The following is a 22,623-nucleotide window of genomic DNA, read 5'->3' on the forward strand; positions in this document are numbered from 1 at the left end:
AGATGTAAACATTTTTATTTCTTCTAACCATTGAATTCTCTTTCTGACTAAATAACTGGAGCTCATCCAACTAGACATGACATTGCTTTAGGGAGTCAAGCCAACATGTGAAGAATTGCTGTAAAGTGACAGAATGTGCATTAATTCAAACACGTTTCGTGTACAGAACAGAATGCAGTAAGCCGGCAGTCAGTTACTTTAAATATACAATTACACACATGAACAATGGATCAGGAGGGATAATCCTGCAGGACGCTCAGGACACCATCTGCGAAGAGCAAAAGCTCGGTTTGGTCTTGTGGAGCCACAAGAGAGCGTTGTGGGTCTCTTCAGCAGTGAGACGTGTGTTGCTGGAAGAGTTTTGCAATTTCACAAACGGTAAATTCTGTCGCTTTTTCACACAACATATATGCACAGTTGAGTGACTTGATGTTATTCCTTTATTTCTGATCAAATACAGCATTTAAGGTGACAATTTTACATCCGATCAATAACTTCTCGGTGCTAAAAAGGCCATTTGAAGTGACTTGTCCTGTAGAGAGCAATATGAGGAAAGTGATATCACATTCCTCACATTGTGTGATTTGACATTTTTCTTCACTGTTTGAAAAGTAACAAGCAAACATTGCAATATTACACAGACAGCAGTAAGATTAAAATATTTCTGTTTTCAACATTGAGAGTTTTGTTCTGCTTCTTGATTTTATTTTGTTAATACAAATGAAAACAAGCAGAAGATTTTGACTGACAAAAGAGACTGTAAACATTGTCTGGGTCTTGAATACCCATATATGTCTGTTCTCCTCTGTTTGTGCCCAAATCTTTTGGGATTGTACTTATTTATTTGTACATTGAAGAAGACAGAGCACTAAAGAGCTTTCCTTCCTAGTAAATGTCCTTCCAGAAGAGGAGCCAAGGTGACGGAGACGACAGAGAGAGATTAGCCATGTTCCTGCTGACCGAGACTTTCTGCAGATCCCGTCTTTGCCGACTCATCACTTGTCAGCCTTCGTAGATCGTTCCCCAATCAGGCTTCGTGTCTGCAGCTCAAGCCACTGACACTCACAGACAGCTGCGCAAACATGCACTTTCCAAGGTGTACGGGGACACATTGATGACGACTAGAGATAATTTTTCCATTCTGCTGTGGTGCCCCCTTAAGGACAGCGCCCCTATGCGTCGCATGTAGCGCATACCCACTTTCTGCGCCACTGCCCACAGACATTCACTCAAACGCTCTGGCTGCTGTAAACCCCAACCAACACTTTTACTACCCTCCTTCTCTCTCTCTCTAGTTGGACGCTCATTTTCAGAGTTCTACATCACTGTAGCTTTGGGGAGGCGGTGCTCTTGAGTTGTCTCCAGACAAAGTCAGTCACTCAGTGGTGCGTCAGCATGACGTTGTGGTCGTCTTCGGGCACGTAGAGCTGCGTCACAACGCGGACGTGAGAGATCTTCTTTACTGCCTTGTGAAACACCTGCTTCATGTCCCTGTTGTCAGCCAACGACATCCTGAGTGAGAGAAACAGAAGCCGTGAGGAGGAGCGTGGAGGATGGAGGGAGAAAATTAGAATCAGTTCGGGTCATTAAAAATGGGAAAGGAATAGTTCTATGTTTTTAAAGCAAAACATTGTATTTACTTTGAAGCGTCGAACGATCTGCACCTGCAGAAAGAACAAGAGAGAGGTAAAGGAATTTTACCTCCCACACGAAGGTAAATATTGAGGGAGAATCAAATTTCCACTCAGTGTCTACTCTTTAAAGTCAAAGGATCACACACAAAAAAGGGGGAAACACAGCAAAGGACGTCTGAGTACATCACCATGAAATCCTAGCTGCCCCTTAAAAGGGGTTTCAAAGAAACTCCCAAGTTTCCAGCTTGTCATGTTGAAGAAATACCTGATTTATATTTGAGCTTGATGAACATAGAATACAACACAATGAGCACAGAAGTAGAGAAATTTAAACGGTATATATCAGATATGGGGATTATTAGATTTTCATATCCATAAAAACACATCTTTAATCAAGTCATCACTGCCATGTCTGCAGTAGGCAGATGTCAGAACCATTTGAAGAATCAGACAGAAGTTCTCATGGGTAAAGTCAAGCCAACAGACCAGGGCTGGTTTTTGAGAACTTCAGCAAACCTCATGAAACCTTTAACAGTAACCTGAGTACTTTTGTGTAATTTTTTATTTATTCGTTTTTTGGGGAGACATTTGGCACCGTAGATTCTCTATCTTTCAGTAGAAACATTGTAAAATGAACCATGTGAAGCATCCCCTTGCACTACAACTATTCAATTGTGGAATATCTGCAAAGTGTTGATGGCTATAAAAGTTTAAAAGGTTTGACTGGTTTCGATGGCCGAAGCTCATTCTGAAACCAGCCCAAATCTGACGAGCCATTAACTTCACTGGTCCATGCAAGTTTCTTGCTGATTCCTTAAACTGGGATTGCTCTGACTGCTCTCCACTGCAGACTGATAATGGCAAACTATTATTTCAAAGACACATCATGACTTCTCCGATCAACCTACTCAGCATCAACACATTGCTGCCGTCGAATGAAAAATGTGCTGGATTGATCATTTTGAAGGTGTGGACATTTAGTACAAGTTTTCAAGTGACAGCAGCGATGTGGTGAGCAGTTTAAAAGACTTGTAAAGTAGAAGAACTGAGTTTTTTTATGAATAAAGAAGAGGAGCTTTTCTTTTAATCCCACGGACAAAGTCCCCACAATCCTCACATGAACTGTCTAGAGATGCCACTGCTTTTAATACCATTAAATTACATACTGATACAACCCAGGTTAAAGCCTAATAAGAAATTTTGTCAACAACTTAAGTCAAGCACACAGAATAAGGCATAGTCAGTAAATGTGCAACCGCAACAAACATTTGATCTATTCCTTAGAGGGAAAAACATTCAACTGTTTGAAAGGTTTCTAAATTTAAAATGTATTCAAAAATATTGAATAACTCATTTTAACTAATAAATATATGTATTTTGCCATAGCCAATGTTTCTCGCCAAACTTGGAATGGGTTGAGTTAAAGACCAATCAAGTCTAATTAACTTGTGGTAACACCTTAAAGACAGTTCATCCCCAAACTATGTTTGCCAAAGGACGAGTCACGTTGCCAACCAAGCCAGTAATGTTATACATTTTTATAATGCATAACATTACCTCAGTTTTTCTTCTTTGCAAGTTGTTCCTGCTGTTGTTTCTCGGCTTTCCGTTTCTTGTACTGGGCTATCTCGGCCATCTGCAGCCCATGGGCCATTTGCCTGTTGAGACGAAGCGAACACCATGATCACAGCACACACACACTCACGTTCTGCAGTCCTGCAATGGCACATTTCTCTTTAAAAAACTTTGCCATTTCATTGTTGTTGTTTTTATTGCCACCCAATAGGTCCAGTATTTTAAAGGGAAATGACTAATAGGTAGGTTCCTTGGAGACTCATTTTATTAGAAAGTCTGATCATAAAGGATTTTACAAGGTTTGACCCAATACAAGTTTTCTCCTTAAAGGTATTTTTTCACAAAGCAGAACAATTTCTCCAAATCTTTCAACACAATTCTTCTAAGACAACCTAAAGCTTTGCCAAGTCCATTTTTTGAGGAAATGGAAGAGTACTATTGGTGCAGTGGTTCTTTCCAAAGTACTACAAACTGGTGTCAGGTCTGCCAACAGTTCCTCCCGAATAAAATATTAAAACTCAGATCCCATCACCACTATGCACCTCTGTGCATGATATAGCATTGCAATTATACAGTATTTTGAGGTGTAGAATGAAATTAGGACAATTGCTTTGTCACCATTTGATTCACTTGATGGTGAATGGTGAAACTACCTCACTACAATGCAGTGCCCTAGACTGACTGAAGTGACCAAGCCTTATGCACCATCCTTTACTTTCAAATATCTTTTACTTGCATCTGACAAGTTACTAAATTTCAACTTCTTCATACAGAGAGTCCAGTCTGAGAACTCACATTCCTTAACTTCATTACTTGTTCACAGTATTTCCTATATGAACTCAAATGATTGTTTCAGCCATTGTACTCAGCTTCTTGAGTACACTGGAGCAATGCAAGAGCATCCACAGATGATTAATGGAACAACAACCCGTCACCAACTCAAGGAGTTGGTGACGGGTAACACGGGTTACTATGTCTAGTAACTCATGTGCTACACAAGTTTTATGTCAGATTACCCCAGAAGAGAGGCAAGGTTGACTCAGTGCCAGGGTTTGTATTGTGGTCAACTTCTTCGCTTGACCACCTTCGCCCAGTGGAAGGAGGAGTCATCTTGCGATCCAAAAGTGATAGGTTGATTCCAGCTTCCTTCTCTCATACGTCGATATTCCACTGAGAAAGGTCCTTCATCCCAAGCTGCCTACCAATCAGACCAATGAAATACGTTGGGAGCTTCTTTGATCATGAATAACCTCAATTCTCCCGGTTTTTGACAAGCTGATAATGTTCATCAAAACACTCCCCTGATCTGTCACTAAATATCCAGAGCTCCTGATCATCTAGTTTGTTTGAACCTCATCAGAAAATAATGACGGTAAGTTTTGTTGACCCCATCTTACATTCAGATACTCTCCACATTAGTCCACATGTCCTTCCCATGGGTTGAGTTGGTGAACTTACCTCCACAGTCTTGTCCTCAAATCAATTTCATGTTCAAAGTCTCAAGAGCCAGTTGAGGTGGCTTGAAGATCTGGTAAGTATGGCTCCTGGAGGTGAGGTGTTCCAGGCACATCCCACCAGGAGAAGATTCAGAGGAAAGCCCACGGACTGTTTCTTGACCAGCCTAGTAAGGCTTTAAGATTTCCCTGGAGGAGCTGGCCCAAGTGGCTGGCACAAAGTCAGCCAGCAGATGTTGAGTGGAGGAGAACCAGCTTATGACTGCGCCTCTGGTAACACTGGCAATGAGGAGCAACCACCAACAGAAAATGTTGTTGATTTTTATCTACTTTGGACACTTGGCATTAAATGTGGTAGGGTAAATGGAAAACCCTGTCAAGAAAATACCAACAAAAAAAAAACTCATGGCTGCAGATTACGGATTGCTGTGAATACGGTGTGTGCATGCAAACAATGATCTAAACTCTGTTACAATAGTATTAGAGAGTAATGTGGACTAATCTGAAACAAAAGTTGGAAATAACATGCAGAATTGTTACATTCTTGGAGATTGTGTTGTTCCTTTGTGGCCTTTCTTTGAATGTTGCGTCTTCCCTAGTGTGTACAAATGTGAGTGTAGCCGTCTTCTTAAAATCAATTGTTTGTACAAAGATATTACTAGAACATTCTGTCTGTAACTGTGGTATGGTTAATTACAACACCTAAATCATGTACTGTACATAAAGTGTATAATAAAACCAGAACCATTGTATCAAAGTGATAGTGTAGATGCTTTTCTTGTTTACTGTAGAATATTTTTTTTAATTTCCAATGAAGCATTGCATCATCTTAATCTTTCAGATGGGAAGAACAAATTCATGCAAGGACCAGTATGAAAGTGGCTGATTTTGAACTTGAATGAAGAACTGATAAGGTTTCTTGTAGGTAGTTATTCAAAACCAGAGCAGGACTCAGAATCTGGAGAGAACTTGGACCAGGGTGGTAAAATTCTAGCTATATAAGGGGGTGGGGGAAAGAAAAAGAGCAGAAAGACAAACACGGGGAGGGGATGGAAGAAACTCATCCCTACCCTGACTTAAGTTCTGGAGGAACCGGCAGAGGTTTGGTGAATCCATCTCTCCCTGTAAGCCAGTATGTTTCTTCTATTCCTTTTCCCTGAAGAAGAGGTAGAGACAAAAAAATAATTTCTTCACGCTTCTAGTCATACGGGTGACATTATCTTTGTATTTGCTGAAGATTTGTACTTTGACTTCTGTACGACTCCTCAACTGAAGCTTGTATCCAAGATTGAGTTCCTGCAGGACCTTTACTGTACTCTGATGGACATGAATCCTGTAGGCTACCATAAGAAAAAAATAATAATTAACATCAAAACATCCTACATTACCTAACAAAAAAAGTAGAACAAAGAAAACAATCTGGAAAAAACCCAAGTAAAATGCTTTCCAACTGGTCAGAAAACCTATAGGTAAAGTGACAGCTACATGTAGATTGCAAACCTTAACAAAATTGCAAAGACTTCAAATCTAAGGTTTGTGCTCAATATCAAGAGATTACAGAAAAAAAAGTACATATTTTATTGACTAAAATCAAAAATCTGAAAAATGACGTCATTTCAAAGCCATTTTTAGATTTTTTTGTACCTTCTTATTGTTCTTAAATCTGGAAATGTTTGGTTTCTGCATAAAAAGACTTAATCAATAGATCAGGAAATATGTGCCAGTTTCTTTAATTAGAATTTTATCCACACACTTGTTCTCTGACTTGTGTGAACTTACGCATTCCACTGGACTCCATTCGAGAAGCGGTGGTCACCGTGTCTCCAAACAAACAGTAGCGAGGCATGGTGAGACCCACCACACCTGTTACACACGGACCTGCAACACACCATAGAGCCAAAGTCAAGTTTCTGCTGTTGAAGAACAAAACATTTGGTGTACATATGGATCTTCAGTGTCTGGCTGAATGTCGATCGAAAGTCGGAGAACTCAACTTAAACTCCATTCTTTACTTGCCTGTGTGAAGTCCTATTCGTATTCTGACAGGAACGTCTGGCATGTGCCTCATTTTGAAGGTTCCCACAGCGCTGAGGATGTCCAGAGACATGTTGGCAATTTCTGCAGCATGGCGGTTGCCGTTGGGGAAAGGAACACCCGACGCCACCATGTAGGCGTCGCCGATAGTCTCCACCTTGAGAAGGCCGTGAGAAAATGAGCAACAATTTCAACCACCTGATGTTACCTCTTTAGACACAAGATTAACTAGAAAAGAGTAACCTTGTAGACATCGTGGTTTCCTATAATGGCGTCGAACAGCGTGTAAAGGTCGTTGAGGAGGTCAACCACCTCGATAGGTTCACTGTTGGCCGAGATGGTGGTGAAGCCAACGATGTCGCTAAAATAGAGCGACACATTGTCGAAATATTCTGGCTCCACTACCGCTCCCACCATCAGAGCCTCTGCCACTGAGCTGGAGGGGTAAAAAAGAAAAACTTTAAATAAGTTTGTATAACCCAGGCCGAACTAAATGTGCACTTTAAATGGAGAATTGAGAGCGCTAACAAATCTTCAATGCTTTTCTGACAGATTTAACAGTATTGTTTTCGTCTTTATCCTTAGTTTTACCTTAAAAAATTAAATTTGCATTCCACGCGTGTTTCTTTGTTCAGTTATATGAGTGGTAACGTACGGGGGAAGCATCTGTGTCAGCAGCTTCTCTGTCTTCTGCTTTTCTATCTCCAGCTCCTCCGTTCGCTCTCTGATCAGCTCCTCCAGGTTAGAGGAGTACTGCTCGAGCATCCTCAGCATCGAGTCTATGATGTTGGTCTTCTTCCCTTTGTTGATGTTTTTGAACTGAAAGGACCAGAAGCGCATGAATATCCAACAGAATTCATTTAGAAAGTGCACTTTAAAAGTAGATTTTGTTAGAATTAAGATGAAAATATGCAGGCGCAACTTGATTGGAGATGAAAAAGAATGACCTGGTCAAATATGTCCTCGAAGGTCGGCCTCTTGTCTGGCTGTTCGGTCCAGCATTGTTTCATCAGCTGGATGCACTCCATAGGAGCGTAATCTGGACTGACCACCGGACGGCACAGAGGTGGAGGCTTACGAAGCTTTTCTAATATTTCTGAGGACATAAAACAGGAGCTTAGCAGGGATCTCCTCTTTCAAATTATGCTAAAATCTGATCAGCAAACTTGAGTCTGATATTAGACGTTGGAGATCATTTATTTTTCCACATTTAAGGTTGTTTGAAGTACTTTTAATTGTCTTAGAAATAAATCAGTGATTTAATTTTGACTTGACGTGAGAGAATGCAATGTTGTGGAATTTTGCATTGATACTTTTACAATAGATACCCATTAACTTTGCATGTACATTTTTTTAAAGAAGCAAAACCATCTATGTGTTGTTTATTACACATGATCCATCTTGTTTATGGATAAGTTATAAGAAAATAACATTTGTTTTTTATTATATCATTAGCCAAAAAAACTTATAGAGCAGAAAAAATAGAAAGATTTTAGTAATATCTGTGATAAAATAGTATTTTCTTTTGTCTTTTACAAGCTATATTTTCAAAATATGTGACTACAATTTATTTTTTTTGCTTGAAATTCTCTTGCCGCCCCATAAGTTATGCCACCCTGGGTGGAGAGTCACATCTATATATACTGCTAATGGGAATCTCCAAAAATGAACAACCTACCCCATAAAATTGACTGTTTCTGATCTGATTTACTTTTTCAAAAGTGAGCTGACCCAGTAAAATAAGATGATGACTGATGAAAAGTACTCAGTACAACTTTATTTAAAAAAAAATCGTTTAAAGAAAATGAACATCTTTTAACACTATATATTTTTAATGTATTTGAAAACTATATATCTCATTAATTTCCATTTTTCTGATCTAACTGAAAAATATTATAATCTGTTTATCTGATTTAAAAATGTTTTATATCTTGTGCCTTCCATTATCAGCAGAACAACCAATTTTGCAAATGAGATGTCTTGCCTGCGTCAGACAGGTCCAGCATGCAGAACGGAGGCCCTCTGATCACGACCTCCTGCATTATGATAGCAAAGCTGTAAACGTCACTGGGGAGGGTCCTGTGGAGTCCTGGATGACTGGCTCTCAGGACCTCTGGAGCCGTCCACAGCAACTCTGCAACACAAAGGTGATTTAATGTCCTCCTGTTGCTACAGTTTGAGAAATTATCTGTTAGAATGAGACCGCAGGGTCCATTTTTCACAGCGTGAACCCTACAGAAATTAATTTTCAACACCGCAGGGTTGCAGAATGAGCAGCTTTCAGAAAGAAATCAGAATCAATGCTTCTCTATTTCACAAATCTAAGAAACGCCTGGTCAAAACCTAAACCATAATTCAGTGTAAGCAAAAGATTGGCAAGATTGATGTATATTATCTTTTTTATATATATAATTAGAGTACCTTTTTTAGTAGTTAAAGTTTTCCCTGGAAGAAGGTAAACGTCATCAATAAGGGTCAATAATGTAGTTCATGTTCTAATAAATACACCTTCCCTAAAAGTAAGTAAACTGTCCAGATCCTGAAATGAAATAAATAAATAAAAACTCTGAAAAAGCTTTGTATCTGTTACCTTCTGGACGCGATTCGACGAAGGGGAACCGTTGTGACTCCAGAACCTCATTGTAGCCGTAGTCTGTCACTTTAAGGACAAAACGTCCATCCACCACGCAGTTACGAGACTTCAGACGGGTGTGACACACTCCACGATGATGAAGGTACTTCATACCCTTTAAATTGGGAGGGGAGGGGGGAGTAGGTGCAGTTTCGCCAACTTCTCTGTTTGAAATTTTATCTTCCACCTAAATTACAGTACTGCCATTTACCTTAATGAGGTCCAACAGCAGAGACGATTTAAACATCCAGTCGAGTTTGACGTCGTCGTTCAGCAGCAGGTCCTCCAGGCTTCCCCTGGAGCAAAACTCGGTGACGATGGCAAACACACCGCAGTCATGAAAGAAGCCCAGGAAAGGGTTGATGTTCTCGTGACGCATGTCTTTCATCTGCAGGAACAAGCAGCACAATCCTACTCGTGTAGTTTCACAACACGTTGGGTTTTAATTAGCCTTCCTACGCAGTTCCGCTCTATTTTAATTTCATTTCACTGCTTTGTTTGAGATTTCTCCTACTGACCTAAATTTCTTAGGCAGAATTTCAACCGGGCAATGATGTCAATTTCCTACTGCGTTAGCACCTGTAGCAATGGCGCCGAAGATAGTGAACGATGCCGTCTTGGCCAGGCTTTCAAATATTAAATTAACGCCAACAGATGCGTAGTTCTGCTTGGCACTTATATGTTAGCAGTCTGAGATGGATGTTTACAGCGCAGCCCAGTAAGTTTCATAGAGTTGAACTGGCGCCTTGTGTCAAGGCCAAATGTTAGTGGTTGGGTGAAATTCAAAAGTCAACAGAGTGACACTAACCCTAACACATGCAAGAAGAAATAGTTTCTTAAATAGCCCAGGGTTCAGACTCTGTTCGTGAAGCATGAAACAAAGAACCATTTAAATTTTAATGATTAGGTTTTAGGCTTTATGTATTTTTATCTGTTTTTCTTTTCCCTTTTTTCAGATAAAATTAACATTTTGTAAATCATTGGACAAAACTCTGCCATTTCAAATGACAAAGGTTTTGCTGTATAATAAGACAACTTGTATTAAGATTAAAGGTGTTAAAATAATAATCTAAATGTTTTAAGTTTAAATTTAAGGTTTAATCATCAAGCCAGGATCCATTTTATCAATGTTTAAAGTTGACAGGAAATTTTAAAAGATCACTTGATAATCATGTGTTATTGAAAGATTGGAAGATTAACACCTGAACACCAACTATAAAGTCTTAAAAAATGCAAACTTTAAAAAGACTTAAATAAATAAGCAATGCTTAGTCTGGTGGGTGGGGGCTCAAGTAAAGCCTGGTGGCCCACCAGACTCATAATACACTGGGGGAAACCCTAAACTACGGCCCGCCTCCACATTTGGTCCGACCCCCTGAACAATACCAGAGAGCATTCAGATTTTTTTTTCATTTATTTTATATGTGGATTTTTCTTAAACCACCAGGAGGTGTGCCCTGTAAACTGTGGGTGTTTTGTTTTGCATGGCGCATTGCTGGACTTTTAGGGAACTGCTTGACTTTTATGTTATTTAATCAGTACGGTTGTTTGCTAGCGGTAGAGCAGATGAGATGAACACACGCGTCTGTTATGAACGCCGCATTCCAGGTTGAATTCTTCGAAGCGACGCCTGTAAGTAGCAGCTTATACTTCAAAACGAGCCTTTATGTTAACATATGAGAAATTAATATGGTATAGTTACATTCCCCCAACGGAATATATACTAGTCAGTCCCAGTGACCGTTTCACTCATGGTTTTTGCCCATGTGCTTTCTGGGTAAAAATCAATCGAGAAACGCAACACCCACCCCACCCCCCTCAACAATTTCCGGCCCCCCACCAGAGAAGGGAAAAGTTATGTGGCCCTCACAGGAAAGAGTTTGGGGACCACTACCCTACTGTATACTGCTTCAGAAAAAAATAGTCATGTTCTTTTGTATCTCTCATCATTTTCACATACCAATTCAAAGACATCGCTGGTTTTAGGGTTAATGCTTCGAAACCTGCCATTAGGTAGCCTCTTCAGCCACGCCCAGTCACCCTGATCAGGAGAAAGAGTGTTCAATTAAAACTCCCCTCAAAGTTTCACACACTGACTTTACTACTGAAAGTGTTGTCATGTTCTTAATCTGGCTTAAATATCGAAATGTCTGACCTCAAAAATGACAACGTTTGAATTCTCGTATGTGGCTGGAGACTGAGAGGAGGCGGGTGTGTTGAGGCTGCGCTCAGACGTGCTCCGGCCACCGCTAGTCCTGCTGTCATCTAGGCTCAGCTTCTGTGGATAGCAAATTGTTACCAGTTTAGAAAAGTATCAGGAGTTACAAAGTACCAGTGCATGGGTTTAAATAGTACAAAGAACATTGAATTTAACACAAATTTGGGGGGATTTGTGATGGGAAAAAACACATTATGTTGTGTTTTCATGACAACATAATGGCTGACCTTGTTACTAAGTGAGGGGTTAATAAATGTGACGTCTTGGAGAGTAAGCAGGATCTTGTTGGGACCTCTGACCATTCGAATCTGATTGACGCGTCGCCTGAGAGGGAGTCAGGGGGAAAAAAAATTAAAAACTTGTTTATGTTTTGTTGTTTTTACCTGTTAAAGATTCCTAAAATTCAGATTCATTTTAGCTTTAGATTAATAGTTTCTATAGGTGATTTCATACTTGATGCAGTACAGGAGAGCCACTGCGAAGACAGAAGCAGCAATAAAACCAAAGAACATGCTGAAAGTCAAGAGCAGATCCACTCCTAGAAAAGAAAAGAAAAACTGAGAGAACAGACTTTAACCTATAATACTATCCAAAAAACTTTTTATTTTGTGAAAGGAACTCTGAAAAATTCACGTGAGCTGTGCAGCATACAAATTCATTTAAAAGTATATCAATTAACTGCAGCAGATCCTAAATATATACACCCTGAATACATGTTTTTTGTGGTTTTCCTCACCTCCTGAGCAGATGACGCCGGGCGTAAACCAGCAGGCAGCATCTCTCCTGGGCCCGTAGCCTTGTGGGAAGTGAATGTCTCGACCCAGGAAGCGAACCATGCTGATCTCCATGTCGATCCTGCCATGGATTAGTGAGATCAGTGGTTAATTGAAGAGGGTGTAGTTTATTAGGATGCTCTTTTTCAGCAAATTGTTAAAATATGAGAGACAGCTAAACTCTGAAAGATGCCATGCTCATTATAAGATTAGGTCAACTAGAAAATAATATACAGTGGCGTCTCCAAAAGGGGTTGCAGGGGAGGCCATGGCCCTTCTTAATAAATGCCAGCCAGCCCACTGGCCTCCTCAGAGAATAATATTCATATCGTAGAAAGTCATCCCCTTCTTCAATGAATACATAAATATAAAACCCAATAAAAAAAATTCATGCAAAATAAATAAATATTGTTTTAGCTGTGCTCCCTAAAAGTTTTGCTAGCCTGGTCTGGCCACTCTTATGAAAAAATTCTTGAACAACACTGATATCGTAAACAAAAAATACTTAATTTATTGACTACTTTTGACTACTACTACAGTTCATAGAATGCAGGTAGCAATTGTATAATTCATTTCCTGGAACTTGCTTTGTACACTGGTGTTCAGTTCACGTTGTATTGTTTACTCAAACAAAAAGGTCAAGACTGGAAAATTCTAGAAAAGAAGAATAAACACTTCCATACCAAACTTTACATTTAACTCAGTCAGTCAGGCAAGGCAAGTGACTTTCTTATTCATTTGTTAGTTATCTTGGTGGAGCAAACTCTTTGTTGCTCATTGGAAATCATTAAACAATGAGACCTACTTGTATGTTGGCATGAGATTCAAGGTAGATCCATCTGTGTCCAGGATGATGTAGTCCAGCTGAACAGCTCCAGAGCTGCTGGTTTTGATACGGTGACTAAAGCCCTGTGAATAAACAAAATATCAGATCCTATAACCTCACTTTACTTTATGTTATGCTGAAATTAGAAAAAAGTGGTTTGGTGCTATGGACTTCTGGGTCTATCTGTACCTGGAAATCCAAATTGCGTGTATGTTGTGCCAGGTTTCCTCCAGACATCCATACCCTGGACTCGCGAACGCGATGCACTGCATGAGCCATGAACAGAATAGAGTTGTAGATGGTTCCAAACAGAGGGGACACCTGGACCACAAAGAGAGATGTCAGCTTTACTTATTGTTCTTCAGACAAACTAACCCTTTGAGCCTCCTTTTGAATCGTATGGTGTTTTCACACCTGATAGTCTGGTAGATTCAGTTAGACTGGACCAAAATACATTTTCAGATGGTGCGGTTCACTTTCACACTGCACTGTCAAAATTATCCAAACCACCTTGCCTGTGGTGACTCTGCATCAAGAACTACTGAAGGAAACAACATGAAAATCTCTGAAAATGAAATGAGCACAACTTCCTTATTCGCAAAATGTAAAGAAAAATAGAGTGGGATCAGTTTTTAGTGGTTGTAGCATTTCTGTTTTGTTTTTGGTAAAGGACCCCAAGCCATTTCTCCCACTAGTGGAAGGCTCACGTGTTTGATTTGGTTCCATTTACCCAGAATGCCCTGTGCTATAGTCCACTTCCTGCTTTTGGAGCAGTCTACGGTCTACTTGCATCCACATATGGATTCGAACCACAACATAGTTCACTTCAATTGAACCAAGATCTCAGTTTTTAGGCAAATTTGTTCCACATTGGCGTTAGATCCTCCCCAAAGGAACCAGACTTTGTAGGCAAACCAACTACAGTTTAATTAAAGCAGACTATGGTGGGCTGGTATGAATTGATGTACCTGTTGGGGTTTCAATGTTCTTGCCACCTCTTCTCTCTCCATAGCTTCTCTATAGGCGTCATAGAATGACACCTGGGGGGAGTCGATGGTGATAGTCAACATGGCATCGTAGGCCCGCAGCAGTTTGCTGTTGTTCTTCACAGTAGGGTAGGTTGCGTTAATGTACGGCAGGCTGTAGAGCAAAGTGTCATAAGGTACAAACACGAAGGAGCCGTCGATCATCTGCATGTCGTAGGCTGTTTCCAAGAGGAGCTTCTGGGCCAAGCCACCAATGAGTACCGAGTGCATGCAGAGGATCACAGCTAGGACAGAAAAAGACATCAGAGTAACCCTGTTGAATAACCAGAGTAACCTCATTGATGCTAGAATATTATCTCACTGAATTATAGTGCTTCCAAACAAAGATATTAACAAGTTAAAGGTGGATTAAGCTTACTATGGATGGTTGTTACGGTTCTGATTTGTATCCACACTACAAGCCTCAGACAACTTTTCTGCTTAATACCTGCTCCTCTCTTGAATCACCATACAGACCTCAATCTTACAATCTTACATTGGCACTGGCGACTTTCATCCCTTCCTTCTTGGAGATTGAGTTGAAATTTTGGTTTTTGATTTATTTGACATATTTCTTAACTACAGATCTGTAAATTTACATGATTAGAGTGAGGCACAAGTTGGGGAAGGTGCAAGAGAAATGTAATTTGCCTTTTCAGGAATAGTTTGTTCCTTGTCCAATGAACATCCCAAACTCTTTTTAATAAGAACCATCACTTTTACCTCGTATTTCTTTCATCTTGCGGACTTTGGCCAGGGTTCGTCTAATGCCATGAGGTGTGTTTTCCATAAAACTGACAAATCTGACGTTCATCCTATGGCTCCTTAAAGAGTCCGCCACCTAGACATGACATAAAAGATTTGGCATAAAATGTCTGCACATCCTGATAAAAAGCTGAAACAAGTTTAGTTTTGTCACCTATAATGCAGCTTTCTATTTTTACATAAAACTTTAAATTTTCGGTCTTCTAGAGTGAAAATTGACAAAAGACAAACATCCACACCTTGGTTGCTGTGTCCACCCAGATGTCATCAGAAGAAGAGATGATGCCAATGTGAGCCCACCGGAAGTAGGTCATGACACTGTGCAGCACTGCGGTGGGTCTCGCCATAGATCGGGCAAACGTTGGATGGCTACGGACATCATCTAACTCATAGCCAACACAAGCCCAAGGAAATATTGCCTTATAGACGAGAGCACAGAGAAGAAAATATAGCAGCTTCCTTAACAACTGTTCTAGCTAAGAAAAGACAACTTCTGTGGACAATAGTTACTTTGTTCCAGCCTTTGCTCAGCATCGAAGCAGCATCACAGTATCCAGGGTTGACTGGTCCAACGTAACCAGAGGCCTTGGTGTGGAAACCCACAAATGCCTCCAGTGCCCTGGATGTTTCACAAGGCTCCTGAACAGAAATATTCAATCAACAAGCTAATATCTAAACCTAGGTTGACACTACAAGAAAACCAATGAAGAACTGTAAAACATCCAATTATTAAAGAAAGGACTTTCACTCTACCTGCAGCACGGCATAGCCAAATGTAGCAGCGTAGGACAGTGAGGGGTCTCTGTTGATGCGATTTACCGCCAGCTGTGCCGCAACATTTGGAAGTGCCTTGGCAAAGAGGCGGTCACACCCCCATGGTCCAACCACTCCGACCCGAAACAAGGCAGCGTGCGCTTGGCAGGGCAGTATGCACAGGGCAATAAAGAGGGTGAGTAGGATCCTCAGCAGACCGTTTCCATGCAGTCTTAGAAGAGGGAGGAAACTTGAAGGTTGTGGAAGGACAGAGCAGGGACATGGGGATGAAGATGATGATGTCGGTGGGCGATGATGTTGGACCGGGGTGACATTGGGAGTCTGCTGTTTCCGTGTTGGAGGTAAGGAGATGGAGTCATGTTGTAGCTGAAGCATCTCAAAACATTCAGTCCCCTGGAGTTAAGTAGAATCTGGATAAAGAAGGTCTCCCCTGCATCAAGGAAAGGAGAAAAAAACAAATTGTAGAAATGTTTATGTGCACTCATCAATTTTGGAATTTTTATTATTCGTTACAGCAATTCTCTCGCCAAAGGTGAAATTGATTGACAGATAGTTGGTTGCCTTGTGTTGCCAAGGCTTTTAAGTCTAGTTAAATTGTTATTAACAGGGTTAAGATTTGTGCTTTTGAAAAGCCAGTCCAGAAGCTAAATATGAACTGATTTGATTGATTCCAGAATCAGTTTGAATCGGGATGAGATTCAACAACATTCAGCCAGCTAGTTTTAATATACCAGAGCATAATGTGACTACTGCTGTGCTTTATTGGTGGTACAATCTTTTAATTTTTTTATTTATTTATTTTTTTGAAAGTCCAATCTTGATTCCACCAAACAAGGTTCCTAATCAATAAAAATGAATCATAACATTTTTCAGGAAGCATGTTGTGCTTACCTGCAGTTACTGCTACTTAACCAACTATCCCATCATTTTTTTCTAAATTTCCTTCACTTTATCAATATTTGTACTGTGGTGTCATAAATACATGTAAAATATCTTACCATATACTGAAGAGACAGACTCTTTTGTTTCTCAAAGGCAAATCTTCTGACCCCAGCAACCAACGTAGCGATTTTATTGTTTCTTCTTTTCAGACATAAAAATGTTTAATTACAGTTAGTCCAGTCAACACTAGTCTAACATTATTAACCTAGCAGGTTCTCTACATTTTGACCAACCAAACCTCTAAGTCCGTATGAGACGACCAGCACTGAGTGTACAACCTGTCCGACCAGATTATGTCAAATCCAATCAGAATCTTTAGAGATAATGATTTACATCAATGTCATCATAATGCTTTCTTTTACTGTAGCTTTTATTAATTATTTATTGGGGTGGAATATGGATGTTAAGAATTTAGTTGTATTTTAATAATGTAATATAGTCTCTCTTTTAAAAATGCTTTTAGTGATAGATGAGAAGTCTAGACAACAAAAACTCAGAAAAATACAAGAAATGACAAGCAAGCAACGCATGGAATAAGTTGGTGATGTGGATTCTGTGTTTGAACACTGATTTATTGTTTTTTAATGATTCATTCAAGGGCTTCTGGAGAATATTCTAAGAATATCTAGTGAGGTAATATTTTTCGTTGAATCAGGTGAATCAGAGCAGGAAAAGACGCATAACCAGAGGTCCTTGTAGGCCTGTAAAGAGCTTTTGCCTGATTTCAAATGTGCAACTCAAAAACCACAAACTCTACTGAATGAAACTATAATAACACATCGAAACTCTTACCTCGCTTGGTTCAAACCATAATTTGAAACACTGCAGCAGACGTTGCAGTGTTTCAAATTCTGCGAGTAGGTGCAGACGTGTTTGTGGATTGCTGGTGCTTTTGTCTCCATGTGAGCAGACCAAACATGACTCGAGGACACGGCTGTGAGGAATGCAGCGCCATATGTTCTCCGGACTCTGAGGATTTATTTGTTTTGTCAAAACCGTGCTGCTTCGTAGATTTTACTGGATGTTACTGAAAGAAATCAACCTAATGGCTACAGAAGTATTATTTATCTGGCGTTTCTTACAGTTGGACATGTCTTACTATTTTTCATCTATGAATCAAAATCAATTAATGCTTTAATTTTTTTTATTCTGTGTCCTGCATTTTATCTTTATGTAATTTTTTTTAGATTATAAAATGTTTTATATCATCAATTACACAGAAGCTTTAGTTTACAAATCACAATAAAGTAAATGGGTAAATAAATTCAGATCAGTAATCTTTTATTAAGTTTAGATTGTGTTTTGCCTTTTGCCTCACAACTGCAGTTTGTTAAGAGAAAGATAAAAAGGAAAGAGAAAAAGAGAGAGAGAGAAAGAGAAAAATCAATCAGGAACAAACACACACCTTCTTCTTTCATCCTGTTTCAATTGCATATCTCTCAAAGGCATTGACGTCCTCTGAAAGCTAGAGGGCAGTATGGTCCAGAAGTAGCTAAAATAAAAAGGCAGTTTGGCCAATGACGTTTCTAGGGAGAGTGCTGATATTTTTACATTTTTCTCTGGCTCATTTTCCCGTCTTGAACTTTTAAAACTCAACAATTTAAAATATAAAAACACTTTTTTTTAATAATTAGGTTTTTTGAGTACACCATGCAGCACTGTTCCAACCCTCGCCATGGCAAGAGAAGCACACCAACATTTTCAGCAGCTGTTTTCATAATAAAGTTACATCACCTCAGACTGAACCAAGACAAATCAGTCCAGATGTGAAGACTTGACCTGCCAGATAAACTCTCTGACTCTTTCTGTAATGCAAACATTGTCCTGTCCCGTCAAACGCTTTCATATACTTGCAGCTTTGTTGAGACACTGCTTTGCAAAAAAACATATGAACTTTTCCACATTTGGTCATGTTCCAGCCACAAACTTTAGCCAGTTTTATAGGAATTTAATGTGAAAGACCAACGAAAAGCAGTGAAAAATTGTTTATGTGTATCAGTCTTATTGTATATTCCTCTTTACTGTGATACTGTTAGATTATTTTTTGTGAAAAGCCTAGATTTTTTCCTTCTGTCAATCTAGTGCCACATTCTAAAGTACCATTCTAAACTTTTAATCCTCGTTCATTTGCATATTTAGTAAATGCTGAAATTTAGGCTCAAAAAGTACCAGTAAGACTTTTTCAGATCTATTTATTATTGTCATTTTTCCTACATTTTTCACAGCTTCAGAGAGCTCACATGTAGTGACCAATAAAGGCACGTGATTTATTGCATGTGATTATTGAAAAGTCCGATGGCAGAGGAAATTATCAGCTTCCTCCCACTTCACTTAACTCGATCTCTAAGAAAATTTACAATAAAGTAAATTGCAGTCTGTGGGTGTCATGTAACAAAACGTGGGAAAGTTCAAGGCTTATGAGTATTCATCACCTGCCAGTTGGATTCCTCAGATGGTTAAATCATTAATGTAAGACCCACGCTTCAAGACTGAAAGCCTTAAGAGGAATAATTTCATGCAATTTTTAAGTTTTCAAATAGTTTTGTGCAGCAGTGTTTCATGGGCTTGACACAAGGGGAGCGAAAAACGACAGCGAAAAGTGATGTGTTGGGTTCACCTTTCAGGATGAAAGCTCAAGTTTCACCCTGAAACTTCCATAAAGCACTTTTTTTTGTAATTCCAATTTGCTCAATGGAAAAGTAGTTGTTGTTCAACTTTCTCATATTGTGTTGCTAGCCCGCGTTCTAGATTTGTCCTGGTACCAGTTGTCATCTGTGAAGCCAAATTCATTCTTTGCTCTGACGTCTCGCGTGTGTACCTCTACAGGTACAAGCTCGAAAATGTACATGCACAAAGTTTGTCAGTCGCTTGGGTGGAGGAGGGCAAGCAATTGTTGCCTCATTGTGCAAGTTCCATAAGAAGTGAATGGAGGGTGAGCGATGTCGCTCACCTTGTGTTGAGTCCCTAAACCAAGGGTCTCAAACTCCAGTCGTCAAGGCTCAGCGTTTTTAAATGTCTCTCTACTTCAGGCTTCAACACTACTTCGTTAGCAAAGCCCTGTATAGATTGACTGCATGCTAGTGAGGTAGCTTAGAAATTCCAGTGTAGGGCAAGGGACAAATCTAAAAGTTGCAGGACTCTTGTTCTCGAGAAATGCAGTTTGAAACCTCTGGCTTAGAGTGATACGTCTTACTTTGTCAACACTAAAAAACACAAATGCTGTGGAATAAGTCTGTATTGCCTCTTTGAGAGTCAGTCAAATAAGTTCATAGCTGCAGGTTACATAGAAATGATGAATGCCTATGTGACAGAACTGATGCATAGTTGCACAAGAGGCATCAAGCAACAAATCAAAACAGTCATTGGAATGGCTGATCTTCAGGTAGACCTCTCCGTCGCACGGTGTTCATGAACTCCCCTGAAGCCGAGTTCAACCCACAGGTTCATATACCATACCAATGCTCTCCTTATATCCAAGTGTTGACAGCCTCTTGTTTTAGCAACTCTTTGAATTGATCGGGAGCTCTCTCTTCATGAACCCTGATGAAACGGCCACTTAGCATTCACTGACGGAGAACCTGTCATTCTGAAGACACGCAGGCACCGGAGGGACTCTGCGAAACCTCCAAACAGGATGAGGCAAGTTCTCAAATTCCACTGGCGATGTCATCTGCGTCAGAGCTTCTGGTTCTGATGGAAGACTGCCGCCGGAGGCCTTTTGGGATAACAAGCTGCATTTGCATTTTAGCCATTTAAGAGACAATCCCAAGATAAAAAGCTATGAACACAACAAAGGGCTACATTTGTTTTCTTTGACTGAGCATCAATGTGCCTTGTGTCACTGATTAACAAAAGAAGTTCCCAACCAACGGCTTGTGCCAGGTATGTCCACGTATGTTAGCAACAACACTTTCACATCAACAGTGTATCCTTTCAGACACATCAACAGGATTTAAAATATACCCTTTCAGTCTTTTTTTCTAATTCCAGTTCACTTGGCATCCCCAAACCAGAACCAAACATGGAGAAGCAGAATTCAGTTTGTATGCTCCACTAATCTGGAACAAACTTCCAGAAAACCTCAAAGCTGCTGAAACACGGAACTCCTTAAAATCAAGGCGTAAACTCTGCCTGTATAGAGCTGCAATACTTGGAACATTGATTGATATATTTGATGAATAATTAACTATTATTGTTATTGGCGATGGGTTTTGATGTAATGTTTGTTGCTTGTGTTGTAATTGGTTGCTATATCATGTTTTTATAGTGTAAAGCACTTTGAATTGCATTAATGAAATGTGCGATAAAAATAAACTTGACTTGACTTAAAACTTTAGCTCGTGCTCTGAACCTTGGATGTCCAGGTTATTATGCCTTAACAGCTTTTATTACTAAAACTGTGAAAATAATTGAATTGACTTTAACTTGGCCACATCACCCTCACCTCAAATCTGGCGTTTCTAATTTAAAACCTTTAATGATACATTAATGAAAGACAGATTTGCAAAGAACATGCTAGAATCGCACCTTTGAGATTCAGCATTTTGTGGTCTCATTTCCAGAGTTGACCTACCCTTGCAGAATTTTCCCTTTCCTAAATGATGTGTCACATATATCAGCAGGCCAGACTCCCTGTTGCTTTCCATCTCAGCCAGTTTACTTTGGAGCAACCGACAGCCAGATGTGTGTCAGGGGGGATGCCTTTACTCGAAAGAACTAAATTTATTAGTCATCTAGTCCCAGAAGTAGCAGTGAAACACACCCACAGAGGCATCCTTAAGGCCTCGGATGATCTAACACAAGCACACGATTTGGATCTCTCACTGCTGGTTTTGCAATGGTTGACTTTTTATTGGCTTGTTGAGCTGTTCGTCCATCAGATAGCGTCTGTGAGGCGGCTGGATAAGTGGCCTCCACAAGCCGAGTGAACCGATAAGAACGCAAACAGAGAGTTACTGGGGTTTTTGTTTGCGACTGTAACCAAGGATTATCTGACACATCACACAAATCCTACAGATAGCTTATGGAAAATACAGAGATAAAGCACTGACATAAATCAGCAGGGGTGCGTCCAGAAAGTTTGCCCCCATTTGCTCAACCGATTTATTTTGATGTTATGAAGGTGGACATTACCCCGGTTGGCGCCACTGTATTTTAGGGATAAATTTGATTAATCGTTTGAAGCAGACCTCTAGATGAACTTTGATATACAGATATAGATTTTCCTAGAAATTTTCCTTTCAAGAACTCATGGAAATATTTACTAATTTATGTAATATTTTTTTTTTTCAAAATTAAATGTTTAGTTTCAAAATGAAATTAAATAAAATACTGCGTTTATGTCTTTCATAACAAATATTTTTAAATTTAGAAAAATTACTCGTTCATTTTAGAAAACAAAGACAAAATTTATTAGGTAGAAAATAGCACAATGATATTTTTTCTTTCTCCTGTCCTTCAGATGTGCCCAAATAAGGAAAAAGAAGAAGAAACAAAAAAATATACATATATTTTAAATATTTTGTCCCATTTTTTGATTATATGGTCATAATAAAAATAAGCAATATACTCTTTGAAATCCAGCTTGTCTTTACAGGCTAAGGAAGCTACAAGATACTACATTGTAATCGGTGTATTGCATCTTTTTTTCAACACTACCACAGACAAAACAAATAATGACATAAATGTCCACAAAATGACAAATAATGTATTTTCTCAAAACAGAAACATGCAGAAGCAACTGCAAACAAGTGAAAATTATCCCAAACATAATGTACTTTGCGCTACATTTACAAAAATTCCAGATTTCTGAGAAATCACAAAATGGTTGCGAGAAATCATGAGGATGTGAGAAAATAGTTGAACAAAAGTATTACTCTTTTCCTCAACAAAATAACAATAAGATTTTTTTTTACAAATATATAAAAAGCAGAATTCTGAAGTCACTGCTGAATATTCTGTTTAGTTTCAT

The 22,623-nt window shown here is 39.4% G+C and overlaps 1 protein-coding gene across 4 annotated transcripts; it reads right to left on the bottom strand.

Moving 5' to 3' along the window:
- Positions 1-422: 422 nt before the first annotated feature.
- Positions 423-16,912, bottom strand: gc2 (guanylyl cyclase 2). Of its 4 annotated transcripts, XM_015014534.1 has the most exons (26): positions 16,709-16,912; positions 15,690-16,140; positions 15,447-15,575; positions 15,176-15,355; positions 14,895-15,012; positions 14,115-14,416; positions 13,336-13,467; positions 13,126-13,229; positions 12,284-12,402; positions 12,001-12,085; positions 11,775-11,871; positions 11,485-11,607; positions 11,290-11,370; positions 9,541-9,717; positions 9,288-9,444; positions 8,682-8,831; positions 7,645-7,793; positions 7,353-7,516; positions 6,941-7,133; positions 6,680-6,854; positions 6,443-6,541; positions 5,909-6,003; positions 5,734-5,819; positions 3,192-3,292; positions 1,641-1,664; positions 1,444-1,512 (listed from the first exon to the last, which is right to left on the bottom strand). In XM_015014534.1, exons 2-24 carry the CDS (start codon positions 16,083-16,085, stop codon positions 3,193-3,195), a joined length of 3,411 nt encoding a protein of 1,136 aa, XP_014870020.1. In that variant the 5' UTR covers positions 16,086-16,140; positions 16,709-16,912; the 3' UTR covers positions 1,444-1,512; positions 1,641-1,664; position 3,192. The 4 variants fall into 4 exon arrangements, with proteins under 4 accessions (XP_014870019.1, XP_014870020.1, XP_014870023.1 ...); XM_015014533.1 differs by lacking the exon at positions 3,192-3,292 and having other exon boundaries at positions 423-1,512; XM_015014537.1 differs by lacking the exon at positions 3,192-3,292 and having other exon boundaries at positions 6,727-6,854.
- Between the last annotated feature and the right edge of the window lie 5,711 nt (positions 16,913-22,623).

This window comes from Poecilia latipinna, unplaced genomic scaffold (assembly GCF_001443285.1).
Source record: "Poecilia latipinna isolate Pla-1442-1.1 unplaced genomic scaffold, P_latipinna-1.0 Scaffold1826, whole genome shotgun sequence".
Lineage (NCBI taxonomy): Eukaryota > Metazoa > Chordata > Actinopteri > Cyprinodontiformes > Poeciliidae > Poecilia > Poecilia latipinna.